Consider the following 23,558-nt stretch of genomic DNA (forward strand, 5'->3'; position numbering starts at 1 on the left):
ATTGATACATACTGGGATAGCGAAAATCAGTTTTCTCCAAAGGATATAGCGACCACACTCTAGGGCAGGCTCTACACCCAGGCATAGCTGGCTAGCACAAAAATGGACTCCATGCTTTTTGTGTGTGCTAACTTTTGTTTGGAATTTCTGACATTTGGATTTTGTTTTGATTTTTTTTTTTTTTAATCAAAAAGAACATGAATTGGGTGAGTAGGGAGGTACAGAGAATCTGGAAGGATTTGGGAGAGAGGAAAGAATATTATCAAAATATATTGTATGAAAAAAGCCAATACATTTTTTTAAATTGGAATAAAAATATATGAAGTTTAAATAATATAGTTGGTACCCAAATTATTAGGGTAATAATAATTGGATATTTTTTTTTTTTTTTCGAGACAGGGTTTCCCTGTGTAGCTTTGCGCCCTTCCTGGGACTCGCTTTGTAGACCAGGCTGGCCTCGAACTCACAGAGATCCTCCTGCCTCTGCCTCCTGAGTGCCGGGATTTAAAGGCGTGCGCCGCCACCGGGTTTTTAAACCAAGCAAGCACAAAGCACACTCAAGAAGCATGTTCATTTGTGTATGTTTGTAAAGGGAACTGCTCAGATTTTCAGATGTCCCCCTAACTTCAGATTCGGAAGTTGTCAACCATAAAAAGCACGTTCACATTCTCCGATTTGTTAGTTCAGTGGTCTACCTTTCAAGCCTGCAGACGTGCACTTCGCAGGGGACGCCCAGTTAGCGTGGGCAGGGGCGGGGCTCTTGTTCAGGGTCTTTGCCAGAGGGGGCGGGGCCTCTCCTCAGGGGCGGAGCCTTGCTGGGGGCGGGCCCAGAGCGGGAGCACGCCCTGGACGTGCCCACGCCGCCACGCCCCTCCATGCTGTAACCGGGTCAGCTCGCCGCCACGCGCAACAGGCCGAGCCGGGTGAGTGAGATGATTCCGGTAGGGCGGTGCCTTGCAGTGTGTGGCCTGGGGTCGGGCTGAGGGGTGCAGCTCCGGAGGGCCCAGGGCGGCCTGGGGACCGGGCGGTGCGGACCGCGGGGCTGGCGGCGGAGTCCACGAGAGTTCGGCCGGCGTTCTCGAGCCGGGCTGCGCGCGCAGCAGCCCGGGCGGCGGTCAGGGGCGCGGACCCCGTGCCGGCAGGAGGGCTCCGAGCAGAGCCGCCGACGGAGGCGGGACAGGCATGGTTTGTCGCCCAACCCTGACTCGGAGTGGCTCGGCTGCCACTTTCATGTGTGTACAAGTGCGGAAGACGGCCGCCCTGACCCCTGGTTTTCCAACAGGTGAACTAGAACAGGTTTCAGGAAGTCTCGGCTCCTGTTCCACCAGTCATCATCTGAACTTCCGGTGCCGGGCAGTGTGTTTGACCAGCTCCTTTTTTACACCAGGATGCGTCTTGCTTTGGGGCTGCATCTTTTGTGACCTCACCCCCACCCCCCCATATATTAGTAAGACACAATTCGTATTCTGGTTGTATAAAGCCCCCAAACACAGCTGCCAGTCAGTGAGACATCTCTGAATTAATGAAACTTTCTGTGTGCTAAAAAAAAAAAAAAAAAGTTACTTCATGTTAGCCCGGTGATCTTGTTACAAGCAATATATATAAATATATAATTTTCACAGTTCTGCATTTTATTTATGTTGTGTGTGTGTGGATGCATGCGTGTTACGGTGTGCCAGTGAAGGCTGGAGGACACTTTGAGGGAGTCCTTTCCTTCCACTCTGTGGGTCTCAGGGATTAGACTCAGGTGGTCAGGGTGGTCAGCCGGTGCCCTTACCCTCTGAGCCATCCGTCTCTCAGGCCCACAGTATATAATTATTGTCAGGTGTGTTTAATTGAGCCGAGTTCAATCTAGTGTATTTTAGGTTAATGGGCTTAAAATTCATTAATTAAGAACTAATGTGAATGTAAATTTCTGCCTCCAGCATCAGAAGTGGTAACCCAAGAGGCTTGATGTGCGTCTAGCAATTTGCGAGTTAAAATACTGCTCAGTAATAAGTACTTGCGCCTATGGGGACTCTCCCAGACTAGTCCTTTATCGTGCAAGCCTCCTGTCTTTCCCAACTGCTGTTTTGTGATTTTGTTGCTGTTGTTGTGGGTTTTTTTTTTGGGGGGGGGGGGGGGTAAGGCTTTTGAGAATTTGGTATACTCTCGTGAGTAAATTCTCACTTAACTTTCCTGTCATACTTGGCTAGGTTCTGGCAGGCAATGTAGAGGTAATTGTCAAGAAGCTCTGGTGACTTCTTGTTATTAAATTTTACCATGGCAAAGGTTAGGGCGCCCTAAAATGTAAAGACTCTAAATTTGTCGACGATAGTACAGGTACCAACATTTATTTTCTTATAGAGTTTATCAGTGGTATGGCGGTTCCCAGTTTATAAACTGGGACTGTTGGAAGTCCTTTTACCTTTAAGTGCTTTAAGTCAACTCAATGAAAACAATTCCTCTTTAGGGCTTGCTCCCCCTCATCCCCTCCTCCCCCAACTCCACACACACACCCTTAGCTTTATAGAAAGAAAGAATTTCTATCTGTGTGATCCATAGGTCTTACAAGCAGGCACTGCACCATTCCAGACAAAGCAGTCTCTTATTCAGTTACTTTGTTTCCTGGAATCCAAGAACTGTCTTTGCCTCTTTGTGCTTCTTACTGCATCTGAAATGGTGCTAGAACTTCGGATATTTGTAGATAGGCTCAATGGGGTAACTGTGTCTACTCTGCTCCGCCCTCCAAAAGCTGTAGAAACAAACAAAAAAATGAGTGTTGTCAGTAATCTAATGTTTATATATCTAGTAACATCTGAGTTTGTTTGTAATTGAGGTCCAGATCATTTTAGTGTGAATAAAGGGGGAAATAATCGATGGTGTAATAGTAGGCAAGGTAAGTTCTATAGTCTTGGGGTTAACTTTTGGTGATTATAGATGGGAAAAAATCCTTAAGTAGTTTTATTTTTAAGTATTTAGTGCACTTTAGCCGTTCACATAGGTTATTCCTAGGGAAACCAGCTTTTCACTTGTTTCTCATCTTCAAATGTCAAACTGAACAGTTGTGAGAGTGTGCCTTCAGTATAAGATTACTCTGGAAGGTACCTGTGCTGGCTAGTCTTACATCAGCTTTACACAAGCTAGAATTCTCTGAAAGTGGGGAACCTCAACTGAGAAAATACCTCCATAAGATCCAGTTGTAAGGCATTTTTCTTAATTAGTGATTGATGGGGAAAGGCTCAGCCCATTGTATGTGTGGCCCTCTTTGGGCTAGTTAGTGGTCCTGGGTTCTGTAAGAGAGTAAGCTGAGCCAGGTGGCGGTGGCGCATGCCTTTAATCCCAGCACTCGGGAGGCAGAGCCAGGTGGATCTCTGATTTAGAGGCCAGCCTGGTCTACAGAGTCTTAACAGTTTTTTAAAATTCAAATGTGAGAGGCTCAGCAGTTCACTACATGAGATACTAAGTAGCCCAGGAGAAATGTACAAGGGATGAATTCCTGGGGTGGCCAGCTGGAGATTCCAAGGGTCTTTAATGGAGTCACTCTCAGTTGTTCCAGAACAGGCTTGTATCAGCAGGTAGAACCATTGCCCAGCAGCGAGGCTATTAGAGGCCTAGTGACAAGGGTTTTGGGGAGAGAGGGCTGGTGACTGACGATCCAGGCAGCCTCTGCTTGGTGTGCACCGAAGTTCCAGATCCGCAGAAAGGCAGGTTTACAGTGTCCGCTGTGTTGGTTGCATATTTGGGCTGCCTTTTTTTTTTTTTTTTTAATTTATTTAATTGTAGTAAAAATTCTCCAGAAATATTAGCCACAAACTGGCTTTTAAAAGAACAGGAGTTAGAGCCTTCTTTCTTAACTGTCTACACGAGTGTTATTTAGTGAGTCTGTCTTCATATTTTGTATTTCTACATCTCTTCAGAATCCCAGCTGTCTTTATCTCACCAAAGCTTTGATTACTTGGGTTAAGATTGAAGCCGGGAGGTGGTGGCGCTTGCCCTTAATCCCAGCACTCGGGATGCAGAGGCAGGCAGATCTCTGAGATAGAGGCTAGCCTGGGCTACAGGGCAAGTTCTAGGACAGTCAGGGCTACACAGAGAAACCCTTTCTTGAAACTATCCTCCCCCCCAAAAAAAAAAATTGAAGCTGTTTGGTTTGAATGAAAAGGAATATCCAAAGCATGTATCTTAACCTTAGTTTATCTTTTTCCAAATTGTCTTTAGCTCCTGCTCTGTGTTGTATCAGTTTGTCACAGTTTGCCACAATGGTCCTCTGTGCTTTCTGAAAGAACTCAGCTACTTGGTGCTACAAAGTTTAGATGCTAAAATAAGACCGTCAGAGTTTTATATTTGTTCAGTTTCCACTTTTTAATTCATTCAATTTACATCTGGGTTGCATTTTAAAGTCTTTTAAAAATTAGGTGTTGCAGATCATTCTAGAACTTCCCAGACCAGCATACTCATCAGTCCCCAGAGCTGCTAAATGCTGCTCCAGAGATGATGAGAGGAGAAGACGGCCTTCTTGCATTGCTGCGAACTCGGCATAGTAGGAAGTCAGCATTTTAAGTTACTGGGCTTCTTGAGGAACATTCATTGTTTTCTAAGCACTATGAGTCTTGGTGGCGTTTGGGAACAGGCATTTAAACAGGACTCAGAGAAGCAGGACCTCTTCTCAGGATCAGAAAGAAAGAAAAAGAGAAAAGCTATACAGCTTGTACATTACTAATCCAAATCTGACCGGCCCCAGAGTCTAGTGAGCACCAGCATGATGCCATAAAATTGGAGGTACATGAAAATAAGGCAGAAAATTACCCCCAGGCTATGTGTATAAGCAGTATATGAAGTGTAAATGAATTTGGTTTTAGTTTTAAATTGTCCCCTTTTCTCCAGCCTTTGTACTGGCAGCTTGGTTGTTAGCCTCTGTCTGGCACTCCTGGGTAGAAAGAAGTTAGTTCATGGAAGGGTGCCCTTGAAGGGGATGTTGGTACTTGGTTGTTTTTACTCTTGTGGCCACCACCCAGCTTCCAAATAAATCACATGGAGGCTTATTCTTAATTATAAATGCCTGGCCTTTTGCCTCTGGGCTTTTTCTTTTTCTTTCTTCTGTAATCTTACTTTTACTCATATTCTGTGGCTTGCTATATAGCTGAATGTCTGACCTCTGATGTCCTCCTCCTCTTGCTCCGAGATTTCTACTCTCCCAGATTTCTTCTCTTTGCCTTCCAGCCCCACCTATCCTTTCCCCTGCCTCCCTGTTGACCATCAGCTCTTTATTAGACCATTAGGTGTTTTAGACAGGCACAGTAACACAGCTTCACAGAGTTAAAAAATGCAATATAAACAAAAGTAACACACTTTAAGTTAATATTCCCCAACAGGTACCCTAGCCTCTTTTTGCTTCCCTGCTACCATGAGGTAACTGCACTTATCACATCCTCTAGGCTGTGATGTTGAGACTCTCCTCAAGCTCCAGACAGTAAAGCCATCCAGTCGACTAAAGCCCCTGAAACCCAGACAAAAGAAATCCTCCTATAGTTGACTATCTCAAATACACAATTTCAGGGTTAGACTACATGTCTTATTATACATTTGTAGGCATTCCAGAATCAAACATTTTGGTCCCCAAAACTTTGCAAGTCATATTTGTAATTTTTTTATTCTGTGAATATTTATATATTTTGAATTACGGTTTTTGTCTCCACATGGAAGAGACCTATATAAGTAACAAGAGTTGTCATTTGGGGATGTTTGGGAATGTTGGTCCTTTGGCTACCCAGATGTGTGCCACAGACCAGCAGTGTTGTCACCGTGGTCGCCTGGTCTACTTGATGCCCCTGTGTGTTTGTGCATATGGAATTGGAGAAGTGCTGTGTTAGAGGCTAATTATTGATGCTTTGTTTCAGTTAAAAAGTTAAATCTTTTTGAAGATGTGTCATATACCTGTTTTTAACCTTCATTTTTAAACTTCTTAATTATTATTATTTTTTAATGGCCAGAGGTAGAGTTCCTTGATAGTGACAGTTCCCAAGAATAATCTCACTTGAAAGTGGAGTTTCCACTGTTTAGAATCCTATTCCAGGCACCAGGTGATGCCACTGCCCAGGGCACATTGGCTTCTACTTGGGAAGGTTTAATATGGTGTTGTGTTGAGCAGCACCTGGCATTAGACAGCTGTTCTAATTCTGTATCAAATGTTTATAACAGAGTGTATCTATTTAAATTCAGGACATGGTGCTGATTGCAACCAAATTCAAGATTTTTTGGCTTCCCTGTTTCCATGGCCATAGGCTAAACCTTTGAGGAAGAACTGAGAGAGTTGAATGGTTTAATTTGGGATAATCAAGTCTTCTAATTAATAATGATTTCCAGTACTTAGTGCTTATATGCATAAGAAAATTATGTTTTCCTTTAGATAACTGTACAGACTGAGTGGTGTTTAATGCTGAATGATCTTGGAAGAAATGACAGTGGCTTACCCCTGTCTCATCCTGGAGGTGTAGTACTGACTAATGAGGAGTTCTCAAAGAGGCAAAATGGTCACATATTTTTTCTGTTGGTAGGTTTGCTTTACTTGTGAACAATGCCTAAGAAGAAGGGAAAGCCTACAGGAGATGGGAAGGAAGAAGATGGGTCTGTTTCCTGCAAGCAGATGAAGATGGATGTATCTGACAGTCTGTCTGCATTAAATTTCAGCAGCCCCACTGCTCTTTTTGAAAGTTTAATCTCACCCATCAAAGTAGAGACTTTTTTCAAGGAATTCTGGGAACAAAAGCCTCTTCTCATTCAGAGGAATGACCCTTCACTGGCCACATATTACCAGTCTCTGTTCAAATTCTCAGATCTGAATAGGCTCTGCCTTCTAGGGCTGTACTATGGAAAAGATGTGAACGTCTGCCGGTGCATCAATGGGAAGAAGAAGGTTTTAAATAAGGATGGCAAAGTACACTTCCTTCAGCTGAGAAAAGATTTTGATCAGAAGAGGGCAACAATTCAGTTTCACCAACCACAGAGATTTAAGGTAACAGATCTCCCACGGCGAAGTTCTCATCCATATGAAACTGGTAGCATTTGTCCACATTAAGACTGAGCATATGGTTTGAAGATAAAGATTATTTTGAGAATGCATAGCATCTATTTGGTCTTTAAATACATTTGAACATGGGAGAATATATTACCTTTTGGATAAATTTGTGTGTACAATGTGCTCACTCAATGCAGACATGTCTGGAGGACAGAAAGATGTTGGATCTCTTCCTGTATTGCTCTCCACCTTATATGTTTGAGGTTAGGGTCTCCCACTGATCCTGGAGCTAACCATTTGTTTAGATTGGCTAGTCAATGAGCTAAGGGAGCCCAACTGTCTCCGCCCCCTATTTCCTCATTACTAATATTACAAACATACTTTGCTACATCATCTTGGATGTGGGTACTAAGGAGCTTAACTCAGGCTCTTCTGCTTGCACAGGGGGTGTTCTCACCCACTGAGCCATCTCCCTAGTCTCTGGCTGGATATTTTGAATCTCCAACAACGATAGGTGGATGTTTTAAGTAGCATTAAGCTGCAATAACCAAAGACTCCCAAGTTTCTAACCTTATTAAAGTAACATTGCACCTGTAGGGTGTGTTTAAGGAGCTGATGCATTTCCTCCCTCTGTTTTGTCCTGTTGCTGCATTTTCAGGCACATGGTAGCATCGAGGTAAAAACAGGTTATCTCCCTCTATTGCCTACATCTTTCTAAGTGGAGGCCTCAGAGCTGTGACCAGGTGGATAGCCAAGAAAAACATGTTAACATTAATAACAGAACTTGTGACACTGAGCTCCTGGGTGGTCATTGTAAATGAGGATAGCATCCTTTTATAAAGAAAGCACCATCACTGAGCTTGTAACTGCAACATTGACCAACATGGTTTGACTCTACATCTTTTATTCATGGACACAGTTTGAAGACACAAAAATCAGAGGGCCAAGATAAATGGGAAAACATGCAGAACTGGTAGCATTTGGGGTGACCCTTAAGAAAAGAGATAGATTCATCAATTACATACCAGTGGTTTTTTCCTCCTCCTTAGTGATAACTGATGTTTGCATTGGGCGCCATAAAGTTACCTAGACATTCCTAAAAGATCTCTTGGGACAGTAGAGAGCAAGAGCCAGCCAAGGCTTCTTAGTGGTGCCAGATACCAAGTAATTAGAGAGCCAGGTCCTGTTGCCTCTCTCCAAAATAAATTAGGCTCTTTGGGAGCTCTGTTAACTCTTCAGAGCTATTTGGAGGCCATTAATTTATTTTTCCTGTGCTAAGGGGAATCTCTGAGATCTATAAATAAGGAAACCCAGTGGTCTTCATTCATAAAGGTGTCTCTCAAAGCTTTTTCCTTGCTGACCCAATTCTTTCTCACTGGCTATTAACACTGGATTCTTTTTAGTCCAGTGATAGAACTAACGCTCTGTGTTCACTAGTGTACCCAACAAACCAAATGTTTATAACATCAGTCACTGTGCATTCCTGTGTATTAAAGCCTTAGTCTCTGTAATATGTTTAGAGTAGGTGACTTGCCTTTTGCAAACTGCCTTGAAGGTTTGGTTCACCCACACGTATATACACCCCATCAGCGCCCCCTACACACACACACACACACACACACACACACACACACACACACACACACACACCATCCATCCAAAAGGTCTTGAAGGCTGCCCAGATTGGAGTCTTGGTTCCAGTTAATGATGGTGTGCTTTTTGCTTTGGCTTCCTTACTTGTAAACTGGTGTTAATGATCTTTCCCACCCTGTGAGACAGGATTATTATGAAGGGTCTTAAATTAGCAGGGGTTAAGCACCTAGAAGGTAGGATATACTGTTGTCCACAAGGCCTACTTGCTGACTTGTTCTTACCTGTATTAGGTAACTCAGATCTCTCTCAACTCAGGCACGTAGGGTTCCTCAGGCTGCCTTATTTATCACTGATGAGTGACTGGAGATCCTCCTCTAGCTCAGCTTGTTCTCCTCTGTCCCCTAGGTTGTCAGTTCTCCCCTTGCTTTAAATGTTTATTTTTTAGGAGTTCCCAAGTGTAAATTCCTGGCCTTACTCCCTGTTAGAGCGTCAGACTGACTTCAAAACAGAACCATAGGAAATCGTAGCTTCCCAAATCTAACATTTCCAGCTTAGAACATTTTTTTCCTCCTGAAACTGTGTGTGTGTGTGTGTGTGTGTGTGTGTGTGTGTGTGTGTAGGGGAGTGCCGGTGGGCTGTGTGTATGTGTGTGTGGGGGTGTGGTTGTGTTATATGTGTTTGTGTGGGTGAGGGGTGCAGATGAGGTGTGTATATGTGTGTTTATGTGAAGGCCAGAGGCTGTGTTCCTCTATCATGTTTCATCTTTTTTTTTTTCCTTGAAGCAGGACCATTCATTGGACCTGAAGCTCCCCATTCAGGCTAGACTGCCATCACCTTTCCAGGGCTGGGGTTAAAGGCACACACTGTGTTCGGCTTTTTGAGTGGGTGCCAGGGATTCAAGCTCATCTCTCCATGTCTATGTGACAGGCACTTTACTGGCTGAGCTCATACTTCCCAGCCCCTGACAACTGGTTCTTTGTCAGTAGCCTTTTCCCATCTCAGTAAATGGATCAGTCAAGTTTCTCTTTTCCCCCTTTGGTTTGCAGAGTCCTTCTCTACCTCCACAGTGTGTCTTCCTCTTTTCATTTTTCTCTGCCACTTTAACCACTCTGCTCGTTCCTGGCTTTTGCTGCTTAATCAATAGCTTCCAGGTAAGTCTCTCTTGAAGTTCTGCCGTCCATTCCATACCCCACAGCCAGAGCAAGTTTTTAAAAGTACAAATTGAATTGTCTTTCTGGCCAGTCTCTCACTCACCTGTTCATATCCTTTGCCAGGAATGCAAAGATTCGAAGATTCCAGAGGAACCTTGCCTTATTTAATTGTCTGACCTGTAAATTGCACCACAGAGACATCCTAACTGAACACTTCATTTCTTTATTTTCTATTCACACCCCTTTTCTTTTTTCTTTGTTAAAGAATGAGTTTTGGAGGATCCAGGAAAAGCTGGAATGTTACTTTGGTTCCTTAGTTGGCTCGAATGTATACATGACTCCAGCAGGATCTCAGGGGCTCCCTCCCCATTATGATGATGTTGAGGTAAGAGAAGAAGCCTAGTGCCAGGCTGGAAAGCAGAACTGCTGAGAGCCAGGCTTGTTGGGTTGTCAGGGTTGACGTCATTACTCTGGAGGGCTGGTCGACCAGGACTGTAGCTGTTCTTCTGTGTCCTCCCTGGAGCTCCTGACCTCATCTCCATGTTGGGATGTTGAGCCAAAGCATATCCCTGCAAGCTGGTTTCCAGCTCTTTCTCAAAGCAGGGGCATGGCTGCAGCCTTTCTAATTCAAAGACGAGCACACTCTTAGAAACAGGATTTTTTCTCTAATAAAAGCAAACAAAAAAACAACTTCTAAAAAAATTACAAAAGAAGTAAAGTGGATCACAGGCCTTACATTTGCTTTTTCACTTTGTCCATTTCAGTGGTTGCCAACAATATGTATATTTTTTCCACTTAGAAAAACCTTGGTGCAGCTTGAATGAAGGTCCTGGTTCCACTTAAGCCCTGGCACCTTGACAAGTGTTGAGTTCATTCTTATGGGACTTCCAAAAAAGTTAACTCATTGGCTTGTGTATTTTGTAGTTTTACTTTTGTACTTATACAAGGTGTGAAAACAGATATTAACAAAAAAATCCCTTTTTCCCCCTGAGAGCTATTTGATATAAACACATTGTCCAAAAGTGTTGTGTGTGTTTAATATTCCTAGTAGACTATTAAGACAATTTTAGCCAAACGAAGAATAAAAAACTATAATATTTTTCTATTTGCCAAGGATCCTTGTAATTTTTAAGCTCTGGGTCATTCACTTATATCAAATATCAAATTTTTCTATCAGAGATTATGGTTTCCACTGCCTAGCTGTTAGAAGATTCAAAAGCTAGTGGAATATAAAGAGCTTAGCAATGTCTTGACAAGTGAGAAGAAGGAATGTCCAACACCATGGTTCCTGATTACTAGTAGTGGAAGTGTGTAAGGGGCATGCATTTCTGATGTTTGAAAGTTCTAGAAGCTCATTGCCCACAGGTTGTCAGGACGCTTTCTCATGCTCTCGGGTCTGTGGCTTTTTGTAGGTTTTTATCCTGCAGCTGGAGGGAGAAAAACACTGGCGCCTCTACTCCCCCACTGTGCCCCTGGCACGTGAGTACAGTGTGGAGCCCGAGGAACGGATTGGCACACCAACACATGACTTCACATTGAAGGTATGGGAAGGGCATGTGGCACATCTCTGGAGCTGGTTATCTTGGTTGCTCTGACAAGTTCAGGCAGAGTTTCCAGGTAATGTAGAGATCCCTGTGGGATGTGTCCTGAGGATTCCAGCGATGGGTAGCCCTCACTGTAGCCCACCAGACCAGCTGGCTTCTGTAAGGTCTTAGAGCTAAGTGAGCTAAGGTAATCTTCTGTTTATCTTCCAAAAATGCTCTCCATGCACGCTCCAGCTCAGCAGAAATACGTTGAATTCAGTCAATCACCAGCTTCTCTAGAATAAAGTGGAAGGTTAGGCATTGGCCTGTTTCTCCACATTTAAGTCAGTAGTAGCATGTAAGCACAGCACAGCCAAGGTTCCCTTCATTTTCTTGGCAGAAACTTCATCACCACCTGTTTTCTTCCTGATAGTGCTCTTCTCCCCAGCATAGCGTTGCTAGATGAATAGTCGCTAGGAAAGTGCCCATGGGTTCCTTTCCAGGGAGCCAAGTAGCTGGTCCATGTTGTGCTTCCTTGGTATCTTGCTGCAGTTCGTTTGGGTGGGAACATAACCAGGCTCAGGCCGGAGGTGGTCTTGAAAAGAGGATGTAAAGAGGCAGGAAAGCTTCATAAATAAACTTCATGCCCTTTATTAGAAAACATACATACTTTTCTTACATTGGAACTATTTGTGTGTAGTTAAGTGTTCCCATGTTTCTTGCATCCTGAGGGTATAACTAGTGTCTAATTCTCATCTGTGCCTATATCTCTTTCTTGATTTTAAGATTTGCCTGCCAAAAGCTAGAAGGAAACAGTACCTTGTGTAGATGAAAAGTCTTATTAAATAAGAAACACAGAGCCAAATGCAGAGTTAAAAGCCCACAAGGTCAGAGCAATAGCTAAGAGCTAAAAACCTTTTGTTACCTTTCACTGCCACTGCTGTCCTTCCCTCAGCAAGAGACCTACTTCCTGTGTGTCTGTCCTTTTATTGACTTTCTGTTCTGCCTTCTCATTGGTTGTAAACCCAGCCACATGACTTCCTTGTCACTGTCTGTACAGACCTCCAGGTCTTCTATGGTTGGTATTGAGATTAAAGGTGTGTGTCTCCATGCTGGCTGTATTCTTGAACACACAGAGATCCTGCCTAGCTCTGCATCCCAAGTGCTGGGAATAAAGGCGTGTGCTGCCACCACCCAGCTTCTGCTATGGCTTCCGCTCTGACCCCCAGGCAACTTTATTTATTATCATACAAATAAAATCACATTTCAGTACAAATAAAATATCACCATAACCTTGTTTTTGGATGGGTGCCTAATATTATTAGGAAACTTGAATAAATAACGTTTTTATGTGCACTTGATAAGCTGTTATCAGACTATAGCTTATTGACCAAAATTCTGTCCTACTAGATAGTTTATTAGAGTACAATCACACCCATTTATAATGCATTGTCCTAATATACTGCTCACATTCTCTTCTGTTGTGGGCCTGTAAACCAAAGGTACCTCAGTAGGACCCTTCAAATGGAGTCTGTCTTAGCTCCTTTCTGTTGCTGGGATAAAACACTATGACCAAGGTAACTTATCAAAGACAGCACTTGGGCTTATGATTTCAGAGGGGTGGAGTCCATGATGGAGTAGTGAAGGCAGGGTGGCAGGAACAGCTGAGAGCTCACGTCTCATATTGTAAACGGGCAGAGAGAGGGAGGGGAGAGAGAGAGAGAGAGAGAGAGAGAGAGAGAGAGAGAGAGAGAGCGCGTGTGCGCGCGCACAGGGCTTAGCAGAAGGATTTTAAAGCCTCAAGCCTGCCTTCCAGCAGGATCACACCTTCTAATTCTTCCCAAGCAGCCACCAACTGGAAACCAAGTGTTCTAACATACAAACCTATGAGGACCATTCTTTTCTAACCACCACACTGAGGCAGGAGTAGGGGCCTGCAGTGATAACTCCAAAGCCCTTATCAACTGTCCCGCTATTCTATTGCTAGCCTGGGTAGTGGGTCTAGTGTGGGTCTCAGGGTGCAAAAGCCCCTCTAGTCTCTGCTTGGGGCTGTGGCCTAGAGCTGAATTAAGCTGATGTCACTTAGCTGCGGTGCCTTTTAGCAAATAAATATCTAAATCAGGAGATCATAATATTTACCCTGCAGGCTGTGGGGAAGTATATCGTTTTGATGCTTCCTTTATAAAATAAAATTCCTTGGATAAGATGTCTGTGTGTCTCTGTTATCATAGTGATTGTTGTAATAACCTAGATTTAATTTTAGTCTAAAGGTCAGAAGTCTTAAGTCGGCCCCACTGGTGATGGCAGAACCTCTGCCTCCTAGTCATTCCCGAAAGGCCTGAGGGCAGGATTCTGATTCTTGTGGAGTGAATGAAGTGTATATGTGAAGGGTAGCACAGAAATGATAAACAATGGGTGTAAATTGCCAAAAAAAAAAAAAAAAAAAAATGTTTATTTACTTGAAGTACTGCCATTTTGATATATAGAGTACACCAGCAGCCAAGTAAACTCTTAAGAATATGTATACACACACAAACACATAACACATGCACATACATATACACATACATGCACACTTCATAATATTTACATAGCATGCACATACATACACATTTTATACTTACATACTCAGGTATACTTTATACATTTATGTACAAGCACACAGATACATGTATATTTTCTCTTGCTTTGAAGAAAATTTTTTAAATTCCCTTTAAGCTGTTGTATTGAGCACTGCTTCCCAGGCTCTTGGGTTTTAAAGAGATCTTGACTGCTTTCTGTGCTTAGAAAGAGGAGGTGAGCAGCTCAAGATTCCTTTTCTTCTTAGTCTCTACACAGAATATTGTATTGTGGATGAGATTAGGGCAAAGGCAGCTCAGGGCAGAAGTAAGAGCAGAGTGTTTCTGTCATTAGTGTAGGAGAGAGGAAAGGGAGAATGGATGGAAGTAGCTTACCCACCTATGAAAATTACTCATGTTTAATTATATCCAGGTTTTAAGTTTACATAGAGATAGGATAATTTTCCTTCCTTCCTTCCTTCCTTCCTTCCTTCCTTCCTTCCTTCCTTCCATCCATCCATCCATCCTTCCTTCCTTCCATCCATCCTTCCTTCCATCCATCCATCCATCCATCCTTCCTTCCATCCATCCTTCCTTCCATCCATCCATCCATCCATCCTTCCTTCCATCCTTCCATCCATCCATCCTTCCATCCACCCGTCCATCCACCATCCTTCCTTCCTTCCTTCCATCCATCCATCCATCCACCCTTCCATCCATCCATCCATCCATCCTTCCTTCCTTCCTTCCTTCCTTCCTTCCTTCCATCCACCATCCTTCCATCCATCCATCCATCCATCCATCTTTCCTTCCTTCCTTCCATCCTTCCTTCCTTCCTTCCTTCCTTCCTTCCTTCCTTCCTTCCTTCCTTCCTTCCATCCTTTCATCCTTCCATCCATGCATCCATGCATGTATCTATCCATGTTCTACACTGCTTTGTTGGTGCAGGCTCTGGGGAGTACAAGGTATGTATGGTAAAGATGCTGTCGGAAAGACGTAAAGGAAAGTCTCGAGATGAGGACTGGCAGTGACTAATAAAAGCCTACCCCATTGCTGCCCCAGTGCTTGGAAACAGCATTTCCTTAATCCTCTGAATAATGCTGCAGGCATTGGGGCTATTGTCCCATTTTATTGAGAGAGAAACCAAGTCAAGGGACAGATAAGCAAGTCTCACTGGCCCTATGACTGAAAGCCCTAGCTTAACCAAGAGGAAGAGAGTAGCCACCCCAGAAACAGGGTGTTACCTTTTTTGCATCACCATCCTGTGAGGTTAGTTTCAGGTATATCTGGTGTCTCCTTGAAAATAACGACTTTATCGGGCTCACAGACACCACATGAACCCAGCATACAGACTATTCCTGGAACAGTGGTTTCTAGAATGTAGAACTTAAAACATGTTTATCTTCTTAAATCAAAAAAGACTGTGATGTGTACTTACAACCTCTCTTTCTTCCTTTAGCCTGGTGATTTGTTGTACTTCCCCAGAGGGACCATTCATCAGGCAGAAACTCCTTCAGGCCTGGCCCACTCCACTCATGTGACCATTAGCACCTATCAGAACAAGTAAGGCCTTTGCTTCCTACTAACGGAGTATCTTAGGACAGCTCTGAGTTACCACTCACAGCAGCTACATTCAGGATAGACCTGAGGCAGTTGTCCACTACCTCTTGTTCCGTGCTGCCTCTCTTGCTGACATCCATATTGCTTTGACATGTCAGCCTCTCTAAATATCCTATTGTAAGCCTCATAGATCCCACTGTATGTAAAGGATGCGGGAAAGTGCCTAAGTAGAGGACAGAGGGTCCATTAGAGAGGCAAGGAAAAGAAAAGCAGAAAACCTATAGCTATCGGTATGTCACAGTAGGTTTGCAGAGAGACTCATGGAGCTTAGAAGAATATGTTCAGTTCAATTTAAGTATCAGGGATGGGCTCAGAGAGGACTTTACATACAGATGAGTGAATCTTAATGGATGATTCAGTAGGTGTGGGTCAGAACATCATGGGTGGTAGGAGAAGGCATTCCAGGACCAAGGGACATCAAGTTCCTCCTACTGAAAAGCAGTAACTTGTAAAACGAATTAAGAAGTATAGCTCTACTTCCTCATGACTGCTCTGTGAAACTCACCCAATGTTGAGGAGATTTATTGGGGGAAGTAGTTGCATCCTGGCTGGCCTGAGGTTAGTGCTGTTTGCACACAGTTGGGAGGCCTAAATTTGTATTAGGTTTCCATTTTCGAAAATACCTAACTAGATATAAAGAACAGAAGATCTCTGAGACCAGTCAGGATGAGCTGGGGGAGATACAGAGATGGCCCAGTGGGTAAGAGTGCCGCTGACTATGCACGCATGAGGACCTGAGTTCAGATAGTCAGCATCCATGTAAACGTGAAGGAGTTTGGGATGGTGTGCATATCCCTATAACCCCAGGGTATGGACAGTAGGGTCAAGGGAGTCACTGGGACTTGGCTACCATCATGGCTCCAGGTTCTCAAAGGAATATGGCTGAGAGTGCTAGAGCAGGCCATCTGATACCTGCTCTGGCCTCAGCGCACATGTACACACAGTCATGTACATATAATCACACTCACTGACAAATGTACTCTCATATCCCACACATGGGAAACATGGAAAGAGAAGAGTAGGGACAATTAAGAATGAGTCATAGGAACCCTGAAAGTTCCAGTCCGAAGAGTATGAACCTTGGCAATCACATATATCCCTATAAATGTCTGTGTATATTCTGCTGCCCCATCATTACAGTCACACAGTTAATCCCTTACTCCTAATTCTGCTTGGTGGGCGCACTGATGGTTCCATGGTAAAATTCTTAACTTCTGCTTTCCTTTCATTTCTCTTTCTGTTACTATCTGGTTCCCTTTTTCTTATTTTCTCTCTTTTTTTTTTTTTTTTTTTTTTTGTTTTGTTTTTAGAGATTATATTGTTTTCTGTATATTGGTATTTGGCTGAATGGATGTATGTGCACATGTACTGCATATGTGCCTGGTGCCCTCTTAGGCCACAAGAGGATGTTAGATGCCTTGGACTTAGAGTTACAGATAATTGTGAGCCACCATATAGTTGTGTTGGAAACCAACACTTAAGTCCTCAAGAATTTCCTTTAACCACTCCAAGCCCTCTTTAGTGTGTGTGAGAGACACCTACGGGAGGGAGGGAAAGAGGGAGGGAGGGAGGGGGGAGAGAGAGAGAGAGAGAGAGAGAGAGAGAGAGAGAGAGACTGACTGACTGACTGTGTTAGAGCTAGAGCTACCTAGCTGTATTCTCTACCCACTGTGGGTTCCAGGGACCACAATCAGGCATCCCTGGCCTCTATTCATTAGTCCATCTTGCCAGCCCTGTTTTTTATCACTCTTTTTCCTTTGCACCTCGTGTGGATATTGCTATCGTCCATTCCTATCATCCATCCCATCCATCTTTTGTTATCTTAAACTAATCATCTGGGGCTAGGAAAGAGTTTTCCAGGTTGCAGGTTGCTGGTCTGGACTGAGTGGGCACTGTGGCTCATGTACCTCGTCTGGACTTGTATTTGGATAGGAAGGAAATACAGGAGCTAGAATGGAGGAATGTAATCCGAGAGCCAGGCCTTTCCACAGGTTTTTCTGTGCTATGAGTGTGGGCTCCTACTATGGTAAGGAAGTATATAGCCATTTCTTCACACCTCTCAAAGAGGCATCATTGAACTAGCAGGGCCCTGCTATGTGGGCTCCTGCAGACTGAATTAGGTAATATGAAGCAAATCCCTCAGGAGGTGGTGTTATTCCTGATTTTTGGAAACTCCCAAGATGATGATCTTACTCTCAGAAGAACATTTTCTCTGCCATCAAATTCCTATATGAGCTGTTGCCATAGGATTTCCACCCAAAACCCTGCAAAGGGAGCATGTATTTTTCTTGTTCAGAGAGGTGCTGCTATCCTCTGTGTTCAGGAATAGTGAAAGAGGCTGTGGCGTAAGTCGCACATGAGTGTGACCACCACATAGTGGATGCTTTGGGGAAAATGTCTCAAGAGGCTCTTGTGCCCTCCTTTGCTACTCTTCTAGCATGGGAAGCAAGAAGAGTACCATTTTCCTGACTTGAGAAGCAGAAGCCATCCTGTGACTTTGCATTTTGCATATAGTCCTCCGTTTGAAATCTGCTGGTGACACGGGAGATATTTAAACAAGCTAAGCAGTGTTTAAAGAAAGCAACCCCACAGAGTGTTTTCTTACTTCAACTGGTACATGGTTGGGAAAGAGCTAATTCTAACTGCCACAGAGGCGGAAATGAGATGATTCTAACTACCTTAGAGGAAGCAAAGTTAATTGAACACTACTAGTTAGCTGTAGGTGTTATTTTTTGACCCTGACTTGCTCTGTACCTCAGTAAAACCATTATTAGAAATCAATTTTGTTTTAAACTGTTGATGTTGGTAGGTGTTTTACTGAGGATCAGCTTCTCTCTTAAGTAAAATGTGGCATTTCACTGTCAAGTACAGAGATTTGTCTGTTACCTTAAACATGTTTCTGTTGAACTTAATGCATGTAAGTTTTTTTTTTTCCTAGGACTCCTATGTCATTGTTGAAATTTTTTCTCCATAAAACTGCCCTCGAGGCTGTGTTTAGTCTAATCATTTGAAGTTCCTTCTTTGTGATAGTGTCTGTTTAATTTTCCGAGTCCTTGGAAATGGGCAAGCGCCATTGGCAGCTTTGGTAGTAATGGATATTTACATATCTTGTTTATTCAGTAACAACTTTGGTTTTCCATTTTCTTGTTTTCATGTTCTAGTTCATGGGGAGATTTCCTGTTGGATTCCATTTCTGGGCTTGTATTTGACATTGCAAAGGAAGATGTGGCCCTAAGGACTGGAATGCCCCTGAAGATGCTCATGGTGAGAATAGAAGCAGATAGAAATGGAGGTGGCAAGCCAGGGACCAGGTCAGGTGAAGCTCTACCTCCTAGGGACCCAAGGACCTTCCTTCTTCCCAGATCAAATGAGCTAGCCTTCTGTGCTGGCCTGCTGAGCTGCAGGGTTTACACAGCAAATGGAGTGTGGCTTCGTGTGGGGCCGTTCATCTGAGGCCATTTGTGACTGTTGTTCGAAGGTGTTTTGTGTATTCTCACAGCAGTAGTAAGACTGGGAATATTGGCTAAGTAAATAGTTGAACAAACAAACATGGCCACAAGTCTATACCGAGCACCTATCAGGTTTCTGGTTCTAGAAGAGGCACACGCAGACTTGGGCCTTGGTATGTTCCTTGGTGTCCTGACCATTTCTGCATTTGCTTTCAGTAAGTTGATTGGGGCTGAATCAAACAAAGGTTCCTTTCATTGCCTAAGGTGATCAATGACTTGCTTTCCAAAGACAGAGCCTGGACTATACTGTATGTCCAAGGATCCCCCTCTCCAAACAAAATTCTGAAAATGATTTTAGTTATTGTTTTTAACCTACATTTTAACAAATGATAGACTATGTAAGATGAACACTGCACAAGGAATTAATAGGCTTCCTTTTCCTAAGGTCCACGCTGTCCCTTCCTACCATGGAATGACATAGTTTCTGTCAGTGGGTGTTAGGCTGTAGTGTTGGGATTGAGGCTCAGCATACTACAGTCAAAACTGACCTGGCCCCTATTCCACCAGCATCCAGTCAGAGTTCACGTCTTTACTTTCAGCAGGTGGACACCCCAGCTGCTGCAAAAAGAAAGTTGAGTGGCTTTCTGAGAACACTTGCAGACCGTCTAGAGGACAGAAAAGGACTGCTGTCATCAGACATGAAGAAGGATTTTGTCATGTACAGACTCCCCCCTTACTGTGAGGAAACTGGAACAGATGTGTTGGAACCAGGTGGAGCTTGATATTTCCTTCTGGGTGCCTGGGGTAGTGGGGAATGCTTGATGATTTACTGGCTGGTCTCCACTTGGAGCAGATGGAACATATGAAACATTTTAGGCTTCATGTGGACAGCAATCTTTCCTTAGTGTATGTGGTTTGACAGACATGCTGTCCTCATTACTCCCAAGTCATTTTCAAGAACTTGCCTACAGTATGACAGGAAATAACTAATTTTGGTTGAGGAATGTATTTGAGTAGTCATTTATTCATCATCTTCAAAAATGTTGAAGAATTTGAATACTGACGTCTTGTTAGAATTAAGGCAAGCTTGTAAAAATGCTGTCACCACCAGGTAAATAAAAGAATGGTCAAAGATAGCATGAATCTCCCAAGTTGTGGCTGACTCTATGTGACAGGTCTAGTCTTGAACCGGTAAAATGCCAGATATGTGCTATCAGTGTCCTTTAGCAAAAGCACTAAGAACACACTCCCAAATTCAAAGTTGTATATTTTGACTTGTAACCAGAAAACTGTACACATTGAAAATTGTAGATTCAGGGTTGGGGATTTAGCTCAGTGGTAGAGCTCTTGCCTAGCCAAGTGCAAGGCCCTGGGTTCGGTCCTCTGTTCCAGGGAAAAAAATAAATAAAAATAAAGGTGTGTACCACCACCACCACTAGAAAATTGTAGATTCTCTCTGTAAAACTGCATTAGAAAGGATTCACAGGATGTGGTCTTAATCTAGGATATTTCAGAGTTTCAAGAAGACTCATGAAAGCAAAGCATTGTTATGTATTGGTGCTGTCTGGAAGTAGATGGGTCTCTTTTAGATATTACCCACTGAGTGGGAAGAATGTACAAGACTTAAGTTGCCTCAGATAAGCAGCACCTTCACTGGAACCAGCGTAGAGTGTTGGGTCACTAGTAGTTTGAGCAGTGTTTTTGTTTTTGCTTGAGTTCAGACCCAGTTATGAGTGGTGGTACTTTTATAGGACTTAACATGGACTAAATCATGTGCCATTGTCAGACAGCTCATTCCTTCCAGAGCCCAAATGTAGAGAGGTGAGAATTCCCACAGAGAGCAACAGTTCTTTCCATCCACTGTGTTTTGGGCTTACTTATGTCTATTTAATGTACTCTTTGTGTGTGGGGTTGGGAATTGAATACAGGCTTTGTGCATGCTAGGTAAGCACCCTCCCACTGAGCCCCACACCTAGCCCTCTAATTCACTATTAACTTGAATTATTATTTACCTAATGATATGTCTGTATCAGTATAAGAATGAGATCCATGGTGATGCAAGCTTCACTTTTAATTATCACCATACATGTTGGAGTGAGTGCTTGGGAGAATGTGAGCTAAAAGATGCATTGCAAGCAAGTATGAACCTGTTGGTTTCTTTTTGGTGGCTGGTTTTGTTTTCTAGGTGATAAGTTCCCAACGTTTGACAGCAAAATAAGACTGCAGTTTAGAGATCACGTTGTCCTCACAGTAGGGCCAGATCAGAATCAGTCTGTGAGTATCCAGAGAAAGATTTCCTCTATTTGTACTATTTCCATGAATCTCACATTACTCCACTAGGTAGTGTCTGACTCACAGTTCCTGTTCCAGACTGTCCTTCATGTTGGCAGTGTAGGAGCTTGTCCTCAACCCCAGAGTCCTCTTCCTTCTCCTCTGAGTGTATGTCTGATCTTTGCTTCTGAATCGACTGTAGGCTACACTGCTCGTGCATGTACAACTGAAGAACTTGTTTTGAGTTTCCCTGTCTCAGTCCCTCTTGTTCTTTAGACTGCAGAGATCTGGCTTAAATTCTGTAGTCTAGATCATAGAGAACAAAGTCTATACCCTGTAATTTGGCCTTTTATTCAGTGGTTCTCCGAAGTGGCTAGTAGGAAAGCTTCCTAAAAGTGTAAATTCCTGTGGCTGGAGTGATGGCTCAGTAGTTAAGAGCACTTGCTATTCTTACGGAGGACCCAGGTTCAATTCTCAGGCAGCAGCTCACAACTATCTAGCTCCAGTTCCAGGGTATTCATTGTCCTCTTCTGTCCTCAGTAAGTTCCAGGCATGTAGGTGGTATACAGACATACATGCACCCATATATAAAAAATGATTTTTTTTAAGCCCCCCAAACAATCCTAAGTGTATGAGAACTATTCTGTACCTAAGGCTTTACCTGTTAATTCCTAATAGCCATCAGGGCTAAGCCTGGAGAAGGATGACATAAATAAAACCACTGAAGTATACACTCATACCTATTTTTAAAAATCATCCTGATGATTCTGATAACTAATAAGTATGAGACACTGTATGGTGCCCCAGGCCTTTAGCTAAGCAGTGACAAAGAAAGATAAAGGTTGTGAAAAAAATAAGTCATTTAGGATGGGGATTGAAGGAAGTAGAGATCATTCAATGGAATTTTAGTAAATAACATCTCATATTTCTCAACAATTGACCACTTCTTAACTGTTCCTAGGAATATCAAATTCTGATAGAACAAAGTGCAGATGGTTCAAGGAAGAAACTCACTGATACGTTGACATATAAAACAGTGATGTCAAATATCAACAGCTGTATACATAACTTTGTGCCCAGAGGATTCTGAACAGAATTGAGTAAATTTCACTGGAGGATCAAGGCTTTAAGATTTGCATTGGGACTAGGTATGATGCTGTATGCCCAATTCCAGGCAAGTCTATATGAATTAAAGGCCAGCCTAGTTTACATAGATGGTTCCACGCCAGCCACAGCTACACAGTGAGGACACCTCTGTCTCCCCCTAAAAGATTTTCCATGGTGGGGAATGGTTGTTAAACCCTTCTAGTACTGAAGCCCTCAATATTTGTCTTGTTGATAACTTGACATTTTCTTTAAAGGATGAAGCTCAACAAAAGATGGTTTACATCTATCATTCTCTGAAGAACCTGAGAGAGACACACATGATGGGAGACGAGGCGGAAGCACGGGTGTGTTCCAACTGAAAACATGGTCTTTCCTGTGGTTTGGGTTATGGCTGGGATAATTACTTGTGATTGACAGGTCATGTGCATTTATAGGTGCAGTGTAGACCCGACATTTTACTTGACTGATAGGAGGACACTTGCACAGGGATAATTAAGATGGCAACTTGAAAACACAATGTGACCTTACAGGAAAAGTGTGATGAATGCCAAGCATTCTGTACAACTTTGCTCTCAAAGTACTTGTTGAGTCTAAGCTTTCACATGGGAATTGATGACTTTTGTGAATTAGCTAATTACAGTTGAAATAGTTTTTCCAAAACAAGTTTCATAGTTGTGAAGGATATGATATATAGGTACATATATATATATGTGTGTATCTATTATCCAAGTGAGAATTATGTACGCTTATACAAAAATCTATGAAGTATTTTTTTTTTTTTTTTGTACTAAACAATGTATCCCTCTTAAGATGCATGGACTTCGATTTCCTCTCTCACACATGGATGCTCTGAAGCAAATCTGGAGTGGTTCAGCAGTGCCTATCAAGGACCTGAAACTTGACACAGATGAAGAAAAGAGCAACCTGGCAGTCTCTCTCTGGACGGAGTGTTTAATCCACGTACTCTAGTGCCTATATACAGACAGCTGTTATTTTCTATGCACATAGTTTCAATTAAAAGGTATTCTGATTAACACCCTGGGTCGAGGCATCATGGTTGCGCCATAGACCAGGGAGAAGCTGGCATGTTTCCACATGTACTCATGGACACGAGGGAAAGTAGGAAATTACTTCTGACAAGTTTATTTAATCCAGTGTTGTAGAAAAGGCACAACTCCAGGACATGTGTCATAGAGAATTATGTCAGTAACCTGGCTTTGTCTTGGTTCTTTGGAAGAAATAACTCCTTTAAAGAGCCTCCTTGGCTCTAAAAATACTTAACAGTTAAA

General features: G+C 43.0%; 1 protein-coding gene across 2 annotated transcripts; it reads left to right on the forward strand.

The window, feature by feature from the left end:
- Positions 1-866: 866 nt before the first annotated feature.
- Riox2 (ribosomal oxygenase 2) lies at positions 867-23,303 on the forward strand. Of its 2 annotated transcripts, none has more exons than XM_036203486.1 (10): positions 867-923; positions 6,537-6,994; positions 10,007-10,126; positions 11,154-11,282; positions 15,282-15,385; positions 18,604-18,706; positions 19,491-19,662; positions 21,077-21,165; positions 22,524-22,613; positions 23,080-23,303. In XM_036203486.1, the coding sequence occupies exons 2-10, from the start codon at positions 6,557-6,559 to the stop codon at positions 23,236-23,238; spliced, it is 1,404 nt and encodes a 467-aa protein (XP_036059379.1). In that variant the 5' UTR covers positions 867-923; positions 6,537-6,556; the 3' UTR covers positions 23,239-23,303. The 2 variants fall into 2 exon arrangements, with proteins under 2 accessions (XP_036059379.1, XP_036059380.1); XM_036203487.1 differs by having other exon boundaries at positions 19,494-19,662.
- The last annotated feature ends 255 nt before the right edge of the window (positions 23,304-23,558 follow it).

This window comes from Onychomys torridus, chromosome 12 (assembly GCF_903995425.1).
Source record: "Onychomys torridus chromosome 12, mOncTor1.1, whole genome shotgun sequence".
Lineage (NCBI taxonomy): Eukaryota > Metazoa > Chordata > Mammalia > Rodentia > Cricetidae > Onychomys > Onychomys torridus.

Bases quoted from the DNA above. Each gene is read 5' to 3' on its own strand.
- Riox2 (XM_036203486.1), top strand. From the start codon at position 6,557: ATGCCTAAGAAGAAGGGAAAGCCTACAGGAGATGGGAAGGAAGAAGAT. The intron at 6,995-10,006 runs GTAACAGATCTC...TCTTTGTTAAAG, and splicing joins ACCAACCACAGAGATTTAAG to AATGAGTTTTGGAGGATCCA. The intron at 15,386-18,603 runs GTAAGGCCTTTG...TTCATGTTCTAG, and splicing joins ATTAGCACCTATCAGAACAA to TTCATGGGGAGATTTCCTGT.